General features: G+C 41.4%; 1 protein-coding gene across 1 annotated transcript in view; it reads right to left on the bottom strand.

The window, feature by feature from the left end:
• LOC145406463 (uncharacterized) overlaps nt 1-16900 on the bottom strand; it is a 181794-nt gene that overhangs the window by 72675 nt on the left and 92219 nt on the right. The window contains exon 2 of the mRNA XM_080277618.1: nt 941-1507. Within this exon, the coding sequence (XP_080133744.1) occupies nt 941-1507 (567 nt within the window). The remainder of the gene's footprint in view (nt 1-940; nt 1508-16900) is intronic.

The following is a 16900-nucleotide window of genomic DNA, read 5'->3' as shown; positions in this document are numbered from 1 at the left end:
TGGAAAATAAATTGCTAAGGAACAGGTACTGTAAAGTCTCCTATACCACCAAAAATACGTCACCATATTCAAAAGGGCAGAGGAAGCTTCGTAGCACCTGTTCTTTAGCTATGTAGTCGCATATTGCAGCTTTAATTTTCTTGTATGCTATTGAATCCTTTCAGTATCCACATACTTTGCATCAACAACACACAAGAAGATCCCAGTGTGAAATGTGCATAATAAATCACTTAGGAGAGGGCGTTACGAACTCTCGAAGGCCATTCAGAATACGACCTGTACTCCGTGGCGTCAGCTGTCTTGGAGACTGCTGACGCACTGGTGTTATGATGCTGACGGTGCTGTTGCTGCTGCCGGGTTGCTTATAAGTCGATTATTCTTCCTGGTACAGTCCTGGATAATAATTCCTTCACACTTTGAGGTTTCGAACTAATGAAGCGCGTTTCCAATCCGTTAGGTCAGTGTTGGTTAGTTTAGCACGTTCCTATTAGACTTTGGCATAGTTCTATAGGGAATGTAAAGGAAATATTAACCTCAACTGTATAGATTAACTGATATGCTGTTCTCAGCAACGAAATGCATGAGGGTCATACGAGTTTGAAGATGTTGCATCGACTTACCGGTCAGTTTGGGAAACATCATTTATAGGTCAGAGGTAACTTGTGTCTGTGAGACAGTGATTATTAATGTGAGGTTTGTTACTTTTCCGTCAGGTACAGTGTGAAACTAACTTAGGACTAGAAGAAAATTGAGCTTTTTGGCGTGTCATGATCTTGAGATTTATCCGACAAGACTTGTCTTAGAAGCCCCTGAGAGGTAGGGCTGCAAAAGTAAGAGTGAAGCCCTTGAGAGAAGCATGGCAGCAGCAGGCCCTGTCAGCAGCGATAACATTAGTGGGGTGAGGGAAGCGGGCACCCCGGAAGAGCTGGTCGGGTCTTACCGGCGGAGGAGCGCGGCTTGGACTTTGGCTTGTCGTGGCCCAGCGCCTTGTTGAAGTGTGAGGAGGGCGGGTAGTAGGGGTTGGGGAACTCTGACCCCCCACCCAGGGAGCCAGGGTAGGGAGGGTAGGAAGGGAGGAGGGGGGTGGCCGAAGCCTCCCCACCGCCTCCGCTGACCCCTGCAGTGGAGAAGCCCGCACCTTCACGTCCGCTCTTGTTGGCGCACGAGCCCAGAGGAGACAGCATGGGGGCACTCTTGAGGTCTGCCCCGTCACCACCTCCGGCCATGGAGTAGTCTGTCACTGGTCCGCCCGCCCCCACGCCACCACCCATAGTGTCGTCCTTGGAGAATGCGGACGCAAAGAGCCCCGACGACGCGTAGGAATATGAGTTTGAGTGTGGGGCGGGGGAGGTGGAGGAGTGGGCGTGGGCGTAGTGGGGCGGCTTGGTGAAGGGCGAATGCCAGGAAGGAGAGGAGCCCCCCACCATGGACTTGGAGTCGCCTCCCAGCCAAGGGTGGAGGGGGGAGGCGAAGTGAGGCCGGAACACCTGGCCCGATCCCATACGAGCTGCGGAAGGGAAAACACATTATATTAGCTGGGACATAATAGATACATTCCTCTACTATAATTACAGCTCTTTCAGTACGATGCCATCTTTTATTATGCCAAGGATAGACTCAGTATATGGCTTTTAAGAGGCTAGGTCTTGCAGGGCTTGGTTTGAGTAATGTCTATACAAATGTGTTTACAGCAAACTAAATAATTATCAACACATCATATTCGTTTTACTCTTTTTACCGGCAGATGATTTTATTCAGTTGAAGGTAGACATTTCCTAGTGAAAGACAATTTCTCCATTAACATCTCCAGTACGATGATTTGGAAGAACCTCTAGTAGTGAAGGGAATAATGAAGGCTACACTATCTGTAATCCTTCCAGCACGAGAGGTCGAGCCTAAGGTGAATAAAATCATCTTTAATTAGGAAGAAAAAAAATACGTCAAATGATTGAAGGTCTTGTACAGTAGGCTATTGTATTTTACATTCATTTCTTCTTATAAACCTTAGGATAGACTTTCACAAACAGGGGAGGTTAAATGCTGCCTTAACAAGCCTCTTTGGTATGAGAGGCGTTCCAGAGTCAAACAAAATCGTCTGGAAACAGCAAAACAAAACAACGTCATCTGAATGAAGGCGTTATAAGTCAAAGAGTTTCATATATGTAGCATGTATCAGCCTGTCAATGTTATCTGTACAAAAACACTGGATGTACAGAAAGATTATATACATTTGCAGGTATTCATTACATTTATCTATGGAAAAGGGTCGCCTACTATTCGCCGAGTCTTGACAAGCACCCTGTCATACGAAACTTAAACATGATCTTTTATCGTATGCATATGTAACGTTTTTCCTTTATGTGTGTGGCTCTGGGCATACGCCTGAAAGTCCGTTCCCTAAGGCAGAACAGTTCTTTTACGTGCCGTACTCCTTTACTTGTCACCACTTAGGCATTAACACCCATTGTCAATGCTGAATACATGCTGGAGTTGCCCCGTGCAGAACTGGTATCATGGTATTAGTGGGGATGCTTTTATTACATATTGGTGGGTCTTGTGCAGGATGAGGGAAGTCTGTTAAAATAATTAATCTTGTCAGACGGTTCTTTGTCCCAGCCTGGGTGAAACTTTTGTCCTTTCAGACAGCAGATTACCATACCACTACCTCCGCATTCAGCACGATCATGTTATTTTTATTTTTATTTTTTGTCGTTGTTCCCGTCACTTAATTTCATCCAGCTTCGGAGAGACCTTTCGAACTGGAGGGGTTCCGTTGGCGTTTATTATTAATGTCTCCAGTATGAGAAGGCCTACTAAGCTGAATAAAATCGTCAGCTATGGTAGGAACACTGTGAAACAAGAAGTATTTATTATGAGATGGACTCGACTGAGAGTTGCGCTGAATGCTGATCATTTAACAAACACGTAAGGTGGATCCATGATTCTAGGGGTTTGAATGATAGGTTTATAATTAGGTAGAGTGTTACTATAGGCATGTTGTTGTTCAGTTTATCATATTTATGCGTTCTCTTTCCTTGCTTTTGGATACTACTTCACCCTTACCTTTATATGGAAATGATGATGAATGATGATGGTGGTGGTGGTGGGTGGTGTGGTGATATGACCACTTGAACTCGATAGTATGGTTTGATATGATAACAGGTTAACAAAGAAGCCAGTCTTACTGCCCTTCACCCCTTTCTCAACATTCTGCGTCTTTCTCCCTGTTCCGTTCCCTATCCCTTTTTCTGTCAAGCCTAACCAATCATCATGTGGAAAAAAAATTGGATGCAGAAAATGGTAAGTGTTAACGATGGGGATAGGGTTGCGAGAGGCAGACCGAAAATGACCCGGGACGAGGTCATAGAGGGTGGCCTTAGGGATAAGGACTTAATAGCGAGACAGCCAGAGATTGAGCAGCATGCAGTACCGCCATTAGGTGGCCAAGGCCGACGCATGCAAGCATGTTGGAGACTTTATAAATGAAACGAAGCGATGATGATAATGATGAATCTCTGTTTTGGTGAATCCTAGATCTGTATTGTCATAAATAAGGCCAACATCATGAATCATGTGATGTAGTCTGTTGGCTTGCCCTTTCTATCCATAGAAGATATTGCCCAACTTGGGAAGACATTCAATAGTTAAGGGGTAAGGAAGGCAATATGTATTCCCTGTGCAACTTCTCACGCCACCAACATTGTTTTGGTTATGCGATTTTAACGATCTTCTGTTATTTCGTGTTATTGTCTCATGTTTGTCAATATTCTTGGGCTGTTAAGACTCATTTTCTTCCGAATAACGTCGTCTGGCGCTAGCTGGAATACAGTAGTAGAGGTGTCCCGTTTTGAGAGGGTAACTAGTAACTTTAATAACATTCCCAGCCGCCTTCACTCAGTCCTGGATGAAAAATAATACTTTGGGGTTAGCAAGAATGGAGTAGCTAACTACAGAATGCACTTTCATAAAAGCAATGTTACCCGTATTTACACTCAGGTTCCTATGACACACTCTTGGCTGAATAAAATCGTCTGACCGTAGCTGAAATGAAACACTAATGAATAAGCATTTCTGGAGCAGGGTGCTGCTTCACGTCCTCTAGTGCCTCTTTTAAATGACATATTCTTATCTTCCTTTAAACAGGCCTGGGTCTGAATATACCCGTCCTGATGTCTTATTATAGTAACGCTTAAAAGTAGTAGCTGTCTTACTCTCATGTCTGCCAACTTTCAGCTGAGAAGATTGCTATTAAGTTAGTTATATTAACTGTCAGGCGCCCATGACGTGATTAATTTAGCAAGAATTGCCTAGAATGCAGTACTAGAGTTGTTCCGATCATGAGGGAGTTAACGGTGACAACGGAAACACTTTTAGGCTCAGTGATTAAATTTTTAAAATAAAATCGTATGTCGATTGATGGAATAGAAGTCAGAGTCGCCCCAGCCTTGAGAGGTTTAGGAGATGGCTTTTTTTTTTTTTTTGCTACTGACTTGGTTCACGGAATTTTTGTAAATGGTTTAAAATTATCCTTGATGGGGAATTGAGAAGGACTATAATCTCACTCTGCTTTGCCTTTCAACTTGATTAGGCATCAAGGGGAAAAGCTGGGTATGGCATTGATACATGCTGATGTGTGTGTGTGTGTGTGTGTGTGTGTGTGTGTGTGTGTGTGTGTGTGTGTGTGTGTGTGTGTGTGTGAAATAACCTTTTAATTCAGACTGCGGTACAAAATTCCAGGCTTTACGTCTTACTCCTCATATCTATTAGTTGGATCACAGCCTTGCCACGGCCCTCCATGTTTTTAATCTGCTATAAAATCTGTATTTCGGCACTGAAGCAGAATGTGTGCTGTAATACATAGCGGTACTGTTTTGAATGATGTATCTGACTTTTTTTACGGACTGTATCATAAAATATACAGTCCAAGATTTTTCAATGTGTCAAAAATCGCAGTTGAGGACTTAGAGTATGTGAGTCAGAGTCGCGAATTTCTAAGACTTGAATACTGATGGAAGAGACGAGTTCCAATGTGTCAGTAATTTTCCTGCTTTTGTGTTTTCTTGCCTCTATTTCCGAATGCCTCTCACTCTGTGTGTAGGTGGGACTGATGGTGGTGATGATGATAATGACTGTGGTAATGATGGTGATGTTTTGATATTTCAGGACCATCATCAACGTCATTAATTGTATCAGGAATAAACCAGGGCCAATAATGCTCTGTTTATTTCACCAGACGAGGATATTTCACAACCCATCATCATTTTCCAGCATTCGTTGAGTGTGACAACTTTATGCAATATGTTTCTCCAGCCCAGCTCTGCCTCCCCTCCTGTGGCTGGCTGACGTCCCCCAATGCTATCGACGGACTAACAGAAAATATACGAACCAATTTCATGATTTTCTCTTCGCTTGTAATTCAGAATGGGCTTCCTTTGTGTATTGCACGGGTGTTGCCAGGGCTGGTGCGTGTGTGTGTGTGTGTGTGTGTGTTTGTAAGAGAGAGAGAGAGAGAGTGAATGTTTGTGTGTGTGCGTGTGTGTGTGTATAAGAGAGAGAGAGTAGAGAGAGTGAATGTGTGTGTGTGTGTGTGTGTAAGAGAGAGAGAAAGAGAGAGAGAGAGAGAGTGAATAAATGTGTGTGTGTGTGTGTGTGTGTGTGTGTGTGTGTGTGTGGCGTTCGTATAATTGCACTAGTGACTACGTTGCATGAAGAAGAGATGCATTCCTCTTTTTCCAATATTCAGTTCCATGTTTTTCTGTGTGCTTATTTAACTTTATTCATCTTAAACGCACAAAATACATAGCATAACTGAAAATGGAGTGTGGAGCAGCTCGAGCTAGTACTTCCGTCACATTATTAATAGAAGACCTCTGGTACCAAAATAGTTAATGAAGTTTGTATCTAGGACCTTCACACGTCTTTTCATAGCTGAATAACTATCAGTGTTGTGAAGCAGAATAAATAGCGAAATTAGACTAAAGAATTTATCAACTCTTGCTCTACTCTGACGTCTGTAATACTTTATTTTTGCTCACATAACATGACATCGCGTGGGAAAAGGGTAAAATTGGCAAAATCTGGCTTGGTGAGACCGTAGACTTTTCCTCGTAGTAAGCCTGGCTAACAAAAAAGAATATGGAGATACCCAACGCTTTTCTTAACAGTTCTCACACAGGACGAAAAGCCTTGAAGTAATGAACTGGATGTCCCTTTTCAACGTCAGTATATTATATTTTACGCATTAAAATACTGGAACTGTAAAGGCATTTGATAACGACCTGGATTTTTAGCCATTCAGTCGGAATTAACAGATACACCAAAACTGTGGGTAATTATTTAATGCACATCCATTGCCACTGAACTTAAGGTTTTCATGTTTCTTATGATGATGGCAGTTTTCTTTACATTTGGCGTGATTTGTTCATCTGTTTAGTGCGACCTCATTCTTGTTACATTCCGGCGAGGAAGTGCTGTTTTAAAAGATATGGATCCCTACCACTGTCTTTTTCAGCCATTGGGCTCCATCAAAAAACCTACAAAGCAGTGAAAATCTGGCCCAGGTTAAGGTGAGAAGGGTATAGTGAAGGATTTAATGGAAATTGTTTTCAATCTCTTCATTACGAGGGGTCCTTGCTGTGATGAATGAAGTCGCATGATGTACGGGGAATTAAATATATGCTCTCATGGGGGTGACGAGTAAAAAAAAAAGAAAAAAAAAAGTAGTTCATGGCGCCTTACTATTCTGTTCAGATCAAGTTATTTGTCTTTTTGATACCTCGGAATTTGGGGAGGCATTTTGACCAAATTAGGGGGAGGAGAGAGATATTGTTTTCGTTGACCATTTCACTGCAAAAGGACGTCCCTAAGGTGAATCATGCTGTCTGGAAACAACAGGAGTAAATTAAAAAAAAAATTTGTTCAAGGACTTAACGAAGCTTTCTCAGACCTTTTTGATAGTTATTTTACTTACTACACATTACTATTCTGTGCTGTCCTTTATATATATATACACAAAATTTCAGTCAGTAAACATACAAAATAATATTAATATGGCACAGGCAGAAAAAAAAGAAAAAGGGAAGGGGTGCTACGGAGTCGCTTTAACCAACGATAGTGCAACAATAGATGATCACCTTATCCCTGTCATGCGGGACAACTCTGGTATTTTATGTCACTTAACGCCAGGCGATTTCACTTAGCTAGGAATGAGTATAGGCGCCTGAGATCGTTTATACTGGTAATATAAACCCACTCATGGTCAGTACAACTCTGTGTACCGACTAACGCCAAGCAATATATTCATGTGAAAGTGAGTCACCGAAGCCTGCGTGTAATCGTCAGGAGACAAAACGAACAGCTTAAAAAAAATACGCCCTCAGAATTCAGGGATTAATGTCCTCCATACCTTGACGTGTGATACATTTTATTCTTGCTGTAAACAAGCGCTTATACTCTGCCTGGGAAGACATCTCGAAGCGAAAGGATTGAAACAGTCACCACAAAACCCCCAGCGTGACAGCTCCTTTTTGGCCTTGTTCTTCCTTCCGCCAAACTGCCTTACCCACTTTACGGAGACCACTTTCAGGTAAAAGGTTAAGGATTCACCCCTGCCTAGTATGAGATAGCTGTTGTTGCACCTTTGTGTGTGTGTGTGTGTGTGTGTGTGTGTGTGTGTGTGTTTGAGAGAGTGACTTTGTGTTTGGACGAGTGAGTAAACTATGTGGCATGGGAGTATGAGTGGATGTTTGTGAGGCCCGAGTGAGTGAATGGACAAGTGAGTGCATGTGTGAAACAGTATGTGTAGCCGAGGAAGTACGCATATGAATGGCTGCATGTGTGTGTGTGTGTGTGTGTGTGTGTGTGTGTGTGTGTGTGTGTGTGTTCGCACGCACGCACGCGCGAATCAATATATTAGAGTACTCATGTGAAGGCCTGAGTGAGTGAATCGAGTGCGTGTGTGTGCGAGTGAGTGCGTGCGCCGGTTCTTCCCTCTTGTAAATCATGACCATAATCAGCGGTTCGGATCTGCGGAATAAATCAGGAGGGTGAGCACTAATAAATGATTGTGATATCGCGGACGCTACATCACGCCCCAACTAAGTGAGAAATTGGCCTCGGTTCCCTCTTGGGGCATGGTTGATACCGTTCTCTTCCCTTCCAGCCTTCCTTCCATCCTTCCTTCGCTGGTTTCTCTCTTTTTGTGGGTGTCAGTGTGTCCGTTTTTGCTTTGGTTTGTTTAGGTGTTATTTTTTTATTTATTTATTTTGCCACTTTCTGCGTTTCAAATTGTCCTCGGCCCCTTAATGGTTAGTTTCACTGTCTTCTCCAGCCCTCCTTCCCCTCTCAACTCCCTCGCTGGTTTCTTTCTTCGTGTGGTTTTCTGTCTGTGTTTGTTTGTGTGTATTCTTGTCTGTGGGTTGCTGTCTGTGTTGGCTTTTGTCTGTTCCTATATGTTTGATTTGGTGTGTTTTGTCTTGTTTTCTGTATTGTTCTCTCTGTTTGTTTTAGTCGCTAACTTTGTATTTAGTTATCTGTTTTGTCAGTTTCATTCTCTGTTGTTGTTTGTTTGTTTCGGTGCTTCTCAGTGTCTGTCTTTGTGGATCTGTCTGTGGTCGTCTTTGTGTGTTTCTGTGGTTTTGTCTGTGTTTGGTTTTATAGGTGCGTGGGTTTCTGTCTGTTTTTGCCAGTATCTAGCGGCTCTGTGCGTTTGTTTTTGCTTGTGTGGTGGTCTGTTTGTGTTTCTGTCTGTCAATGTCTGTGTTTTTCTGTCTGTGTTTGGATGGGTTTTTGTGGGTTCATTTTTTTGTCTGTCACCGTCTGTGTGGTTTTCTGTGTTGCAAGTGTGTATACATGTTTCTGTCTGTCTGTCTGTTTGTCTGTCTCTCTGTCTCTGTCTCTGTCTCAGTCTCTGTCTGTCTGTCTGTCTGTCTGTCTGTCTGTCTGTCTGTCTCTCTCTCTCTGTCTCTCTCTCTCTCTCTCTCTCTCTCTCTCTCATCTTTCTTTGCGTCATCGCCCATCCTCGCAAGTTTTCCATCGATATCATCCTTTCTCATTCTCTACTCCATCTGTCTTCCTCCTTATCTCTTCCCATCCCTCTCTCACTCCCCCTTCCACATTTCTCCGCCCTGGTTCTTTCGATTGCCTCACCAGTTCTCCTTCTTCCAGTGTGTTTTCTCTGTCCCTGCCTTCCATTTCCGTCTACACTCCTTCTGTTTCCCTGACAATTTTTAATCTGTTTTTCACAATGGAACCTCATAGTCTCTCGGTTTCAGTTCATTTTAAGGTTTGTCAGTTTTCTTACTAGTCTCCTTTTTTTTATTTTTTTTTTTTTAATACCGCACCGACAGTGAGAGTCATGGTTATCAAGAAATCATTATTCGCATCATCTCAACATATCACGGGTACAGTATTACTACTGTATACACTGAGGTAATCACACTGTCAATGCATATTCATTGTGGAGTGGTTGGTGCATTGTGCCAAAAAATTCAAGAAAATGTTATTGAGACTCTTATTTCCTTTTTTCCATACACACAAATCGTCGTTCAGTGCTATTCTTTATATTATGGCATTTTTTATTGCACAATAATATTTGCTTTAATAGGCTGCTTATGACGCCCTTGTTAAGTTCCTAATTTAACTGCAGTGAAGGTGTGACAGGGAATGTAAGTGTATACGTAATCAGCATCTGTCGCGGCATAACTTTAAAAATTTGATAACTGATTTTTACTACCTTTCAGATGCTCGATAAAATGAATATTGATTGTAAGTAACATTTCAGGAGCAACTATCACAAATAATACCGTAACTTAATTATCTAGCAATAATAGCTTATTTGTAGGTTGTTTGCTGAATTATTTAAAACTGATTATATGCTGGAAATTTTGCCACGACCATTCATAAGAAGTATCAGCAGTGAATTTACCTTTATCGAGTAATTACAGTCATTTATTTTGATTACTTAATTCTCCATTTAACTCATAACAGTCAACCAAAAGCATTCAGCCGCACACACGAAAGGCCTCATCTTCCAATTTTCATAATATCTTAATCTGAGCCACTCATCATATTACATTTTCAGCCATAAGCATCATCATAATTTTTTAAACTCCAAGCAGCACATTTTTAGCTCAGCCATCATTTCAGCCGTAAGCCTCATTATATTTTCTTTAGAACCTCAAGCACCGTATTTTCGCCTGGCCATCAACTGCGGCTTCCAATCTTCCTCTCACCTTTCCTCGCCCTCCCGTTAATCAGGCCTCCATCTTGATCGAGGATTAACCTGACGCCGCGGCACTCCTCCTCCTCCATCTCCACTCACTTCACTTCCATCTCCACCTTTTCCTCCACCTCTTCTCCTCCACCTTCACCTTCTCTTCCGCCCCCTCCATCTCCATCGCCTCCCGTTAAATCTCGCCATCGCTACACGTTTTGCTTTCATCACCTTGGTAAAATTAATTCCCGGATGGATATAGGCGTCTCTGCTTGCCTCTAATCACTCTCGATGGGTCACGACTGCCAAAGAGGAGAGAGTAAGTCCTTAGAATTTATTGGCTGATACTCGTATTTGGCTTTGAACTGCACCATCCATTATCATCATCCTTACTCATTTCCCGCCTTAATATATGAATAATGGGAAAATTAAAAACAATGTCCGTTTACCATTAAATTGTCCAACAACTTTTTCTTGACCAAAGGAGAGAGATCAGGTCCTTAGAATTTATCGTCTGACACTGTGCCTCGTACTACTATAGGAGTGAAAGAGAACTGACTGCAACTACTTGCTATAAATCTGTTTATAAACATTACGTAGATCAAAAGTGAGGGGGGGGGGAGCAGTTCAACAGAATTTGTCATTTTACTTAATGTTTCGAACTTAAGTGAATTAAAAAGAGGTAACCTCAGCTCAGCTCATATAATATTAATCACATACGCCTTCCTTAGCCTACAAGAAAGCAGGCTCGGGAGTGGAGATGAAGGGAGCGAGAGTTAATAGTACACCTAAAATATCCTCAATTGACCAAAAGAGAGAGGTCAGGTCCCTAGAATTTATCGCCTGACTCACTTCTTGGAACTGAAAATGAAAGTAAAATGAGGGAAAAAAAAAATGAGTTTTTACCTTGGACTGTCCGCAAGCCTACCCTAGACAGAAAGAGACAGTGCATGTCCCCAGATTTAATCACCTAATAAAGTTTTGCAGTGAACTGGAAATGCAGGAAAAGAGAACCAGTAGCTGTTACTTCCACAGACTCGCTCATGACAAAAAAGAGAGAACAGGACTCTAGTAGTTTGAGGCGGTGGTTCAATCGGTAGAGAGGTGGCTTAAGGTCCTACCGGACCCAGGTTCAAATCCCCGCGGGGGCAGGGAACAGTTTAAGGATTTGAATTTCATTACGGCAGACTTTAACTGATCTAGCAGAAGACCCGCCGACATGTCGTAAAAATACCCCCGCTAATACCAATACACCAGTCCTGTATGACACAGACCTAACATGTATTCAATATGGACGGTGGGTGTTAACTCCGAAGTGGTGACATGTAGAGGTGTATGATATGTAGGAGGACTACTGGGCCTTGGGAGCAGGCTGAGAAGCCTGTGCCCTGAGTCGAGCACATTAAAAAAAAAAAAAAAAGTTTATCGTTATGCTTTATGCCTTCGATTAGGAAAAGGAGAACCAAAGAAAAATTACTTTCTACTAAAGAATCATCTTCATTTTCATTTTGAAAAGGAGCATTCGATTTATAACGTGGAACATTTATTAAATAGCCAGGAAAACGAGGTAAACTATGGCGAAGGAGCCTACAACTTAATGCATGTTGGAAAATATGAGTTGGTGTCACTCACTTTTTTTTTTACCTCTGCAGTCAGGTTACGTATTATCTAGTTTATTAATGCTATCTCCACACGATTTTATTCAGCTTAGGAGAGACGTTTGGAAACGAGAGACGAGAGTGTAAATATAGTCTTCTTTAACGCATTGAAGGTGAAAGGCTTTCATACTCAGTTGAGTAAGCTCGTCTAGAAATAGCGAGAAGAGAAAGAAAAATACGACATCGAATTGAAGGGGTGAGTATGGAAAGGTGTAAGACAGCTTCGAGAAAGATGTGCGGCGAGAAGATTTTTACAAGCTAATTTTTACAACCCATGACCTTATATGCTCAGGGCCACAAGAAAAAAAAAATAAGATGGAGAGAGGCTGGTTTTGTCTTGTCTTATCCCCATGAGTATGATGACGTCCGTTGTATTTGTTGTGTTTTTGCTCTCCCCAGACTCTTGTATTCAACTTTAAGAAAAATTTCTGTATGATGACCCTTATTATTCCTGTCACCAGATAATACGATTTATCTTATAATGTTTCGGTAAAATGAGGTCGTTTTGTTGCATGCCGGTATCTACAGACATATAAATTCATTTTAAGGGAAACGTCTCTTAATGATGGGGGTAGTCGTCATTTCTTCTCCAGTGTGATGGCACCTTTATGTTTTATTCAGTTACCTGATGCTTGAACTTGTTATGAGAGGGTTAGAAATTATCGTCCAACCACCACAAGATTTTACCCAGGGGAGACCTCTCGCAGTAAAGGGGTTAGCAACTTGAAATGAGTTTTTTTTCTCTTTTACTTGTAAAATTCAGGTGATATAATTTAGCCTTACACAAACTTTTCGAACTAGGAGAGTTAGATATAGCCTTCATTAACACATGCAGTATGTAGTGACTCGCCTAAACTGAATAAAATACTGAAACAGTGAACACTTTAGTGAAGGCTCTTTCTAACACCTTCATTTCGGAAAGTTTCTTTAAGCTGAGTAAAATCATATTCTATTAATGCGCCTAGGGCTTATATTTTTACTGGCACTAGACGATTTCGCTCTGTCGAGAGAAATCTTAGTTGTGGTAGGGTTAAGGGTCTGGCAGGGAGTGGGCAGGGCAGCGCACGACGGAATGTTAGTCCGTGTTTCCCGACGCGTGAATATTTCCAGTCAGTCTTACCCAACCCATGCTTCGGACAGAGATAGATGCGTAGATAAATAGATGGATAGACTGAGAAAGATGTAGAGACGGAGAGGAGAGAGGGAGAGAAAAGAAAAAAAATGGAGAGATAAAGGGGTCATCTTGATCAGTCGATGATTCAAGAACCCCCCTCTCAGACATCCTATAATATAAACAAATAAAGACGCGATAAGAGTAGGGGGATGAGAGGTCTTGGGCCACAATACGTCTCTGATCGGTTATCCTAATGGGCTGAACGTGACTGCGAGTTACTTTAAGCAGGAGACGGATGGAGAGGGGGAAGAGGCGAGAGAGAGAGGGAGAGGGAATGCTGAAGAAAGTGCAGAGGAAGAGAGAAATGGAGAGTGGTGGAGCGAGAGGGAAGGAAGGCTGCCTGGTCTCGGTGGAGAGAGAGAGAGAGAGAGAGAGAGAGAGAGAGAGAGAGAGAGAGAGAGAGAGAGAGAGAGAGAGAGATGGAAGGACAGAAGTAAATAATATATGTAATATGTTGAGAGCATTTCATGATCAGTATGTGGAAAGTTATTATATCTCTACTGAAATAAGACAAAAATTAATCAGTTTGTAGAGAGGGAATGCTGTTGATGCTGAGGAGAAATGTGACATAAATAAATAAATAAATAAATAAATATATATATATATATATATATATATATATATATATATATATATATATATATATATATGGCCACCAAGAAAGGAGAGCTTCTTCACATACTTCAAACGAAAGATAACATTGGTTAAGAAAGTCTTCTAAATGATGAAACCTTTTTTAAATTTGGTTCACGCTTCAACGAACAACTATCTTAAACTTGGGGACTGATACATTGAATGATTAACCAAATTAATCCTGGCAGCATAACAACTGAGGTCATTGTCTTCGTGTTTTGAAAAAGAAAGTAAAAACAAAAGACAAACAAGAATATTCAGGGTACAGACACAATAAAATAATATGAAGTGATGGAGGAAGTCTGCTGTCTCAATTTGGCTTACGGAGAGACCTTTCAAAGTGAAGGAGTTAATGCAGAAACAGGGAAGAGGAAGACACAGACAAAGGAAGACTACTCAGAGTTCCTGGCAAAAGTGGCCCACATTTGCATTCATTCTCAAGCAAGCCAAGAATTTCGAAGGCTTGAGTGATGAGTGGGTGGAGGTGTGACTTATATTCTCTGGCCACTTTTGATGAGAGTTCTCCTAATTTTGTGCTTTCTTTTTCTTTGTTTTCTCCTGATTGCAGAGCCTAACCTTCCCATTTGTAATAGTGGTAATAGTGTGAAGATGATTGATGATGATGATGATGATGATGATGTTGAAGATGTGCACTAGACCCTTCTGACAAAGGAAGTTATTTATAGTGTATTCTTAAAATTACCTTACAGTTTAACATAGGACAGCACTCTATTGATGAAAGGAATAATGAAACCTATATAATATCATCCGATGCAGAGTGTCTCTTTTGAGTTGAATTAAATTGCCTACAGACAGAAAAAAAAAGTTCAGCAAGTCTTATTAGATATCCTGCAAATGTATATCCCAGTGTTACATGGTGATTTTCCGGGACTGTTGGGAGCCATAGTTCAGAGGGATAAGTTCATTTTCTTTTCTCATTTTTGCAAGATACACAACATACTCGTATATATTCCAATAATGAAAAACAGACTAGCATTACCGTATAACGTAGAGTACCTCATTAAGTATTGGTTTAAGTATTTAGAGGTAAAGTACCGTGTATTATCGACTAGCAAGCCCCCCTGATCATTATTTTTCTGTGTATTCGACCATGGACACTGACTTTACACAGTCCGTTCATTCCAACAGTTCTGCTGCGCTTCATGCACATTAATGTCATCCTCTCATTTTATATATATCCGAACTGTCTTATTCAAGAATGATGTAATGGTATTAACGGAGTGTTTTCTTGACATGCCAGAGGGTGTTCTACCAGTGAAGACTGTTGTAGCTAAATTCTGTCCAATCCTGGGACCTGACTCGCATCCAGAAAACAGCATCCATATTCTGTATCCACTCTTATTCTGATAGTATAGCAATTTATGGGAGCCTAATGGTCAACCAGTTAATCTGAAGACGCTATGATACCATAATGTTTAGAACAGAAAAGAGGGCATCAACATCTGTCCCATATATAAACTACCACGTTCTGGCGCTGACTAAGTGTCCATGTGTCACTAGTTGATGTATTTCTGGCCCGCGACACACACACACACACACACACACACACACACACACACACACACACACACACACACACACACACACACACACACACACACACACACACACACACACACACACACACACACACACACGTGGTGCATAACGCGTTGACGGCCATGTGTGCCCACCTCTTATGTGCTGAGGAAGCCATTAAGCACCACAATTACAAGAGTGGTAATTGCCGCGCTATTTCCGCCCTGTGCTTAATTAGCCATGAAAACTCCGGGGAGGATCACGGAGCATAGTTGGGCGGGAGAGACACACGAGGAGGCAGTGAGGGATGGGGAAAAGATGGTTATTAATGAGGGGTATGAGTGAAGACATGGTGGGAGAAACATATGGGTGATGAATGACTTGCTATGACAGGATGCACGGGACATTCACCAACCCCACAATGAAACTAGGACGTGAAGATGGGTAGGCTGATACCGTAGAGTTTATTGTGCTAACTTCCACGAGCTGCAAGAATTGACGTAGAAATTTTTGGTCTTACTCGATGAATGCTTACCACACACACACACACACACACACACACACACACACACACACACACACACACACACACACACACACACACACACACACACACACACACACACACACACACACACACACACACACACACACTTATTGAAATATTTGCCTTTATTTCGGAGATTATTACTTCTACCAGGACACGCCGTTACTTCCTTCCAGTTAGGGAACGAGTTCATATACGTACCTTCCTTAAGTTTGGTGAACACATCGCGGATCATCCGAGACAAACATTAGATAAATCAAGAAGCTGGTAATATTTCTCTTCTTTTAAATACTCTTTAGACATGTAGTGAATGAACGTTTTCTTCAATATCATGACGTTTCCCTGGCCATAAAGCTAATATAAAGCAAGATTCAATAGAAAATGTGTTAGATATGCCTAAGAAGCAATGACAAATCCCTTACAGTCTATGAAATTTTACCGTGTGTATAGATTAGAAGCCAGGTATATGTATGTCTGTCAGTGTTAAGCTTGAGGAATTATGTTCATTAACTTGACCCTCTGATGATTATGTATTTAACAGCATTTTAAATTCCAGTCACACCAGACGATTTCATTCATCTGAGTGAGTGTAGCATTTTATGAGCGACAGTAGTGTTATCATTAATCTGCTTAGCGTTGGAATGACTAACGCAATCCATTACAGTTGACATGGACTATTTGATTCAGATGAGGGTGAATCGCACAAGTCTTACAGTGTTTAACTTCAAAAATTCTAGTCTAATACAGTTGACAACCATAAATACTTAGGCTACAGAATAAAAATACTTACTGGGTGCACGCTAAAGAAAATAAAAATCTAAAGAAATGGGTAAATGAGTGAATAAATAAAGAAATGCCCTTGACACGTATAACAGTTAGTTTTTTCCCTAACATATAATCGAGTATTTGTACGAGAAAATTGGCGACATCAGTTGAGTAAATCAGAGCTGTATAGAGGCATAGCAGAGTCACAGTTGGAAATGCTGGTTATTTCGTTGATGACGATAGAGGTAAAGTTAAGATAAGCAGAGACTAGAAAAACTTAAAAAGATGTGTGGAGGTGAACTACAATAGGTGAGATGAGATATATGGCTGTGAGGGCATCTACAGAAGTGGCCCTGTCTGTCTGTAGATGA

This window comes from Coenobita brevimanus, chromosome 70 (assembly GCF_032717465.1).
Source record: "Coenobita brevimanus isolate Jiangsu-jjx chromosome 70, ASM3271746v2, whole genome shotgun sequence".
Classification (NCBI taxonomy): domain Eukaryota; kingdom Metazoa; phylum Arthropoda; class Malacostraca; order Decapoda; family Coenobitidae; genus Coenobita; species Coenobita brevimanus.
The sequence above is the reverse complement of the archived record's forward strand: the minus strand, read 5'-3'. Positions and strand labels throughout refer to the sequence as shown.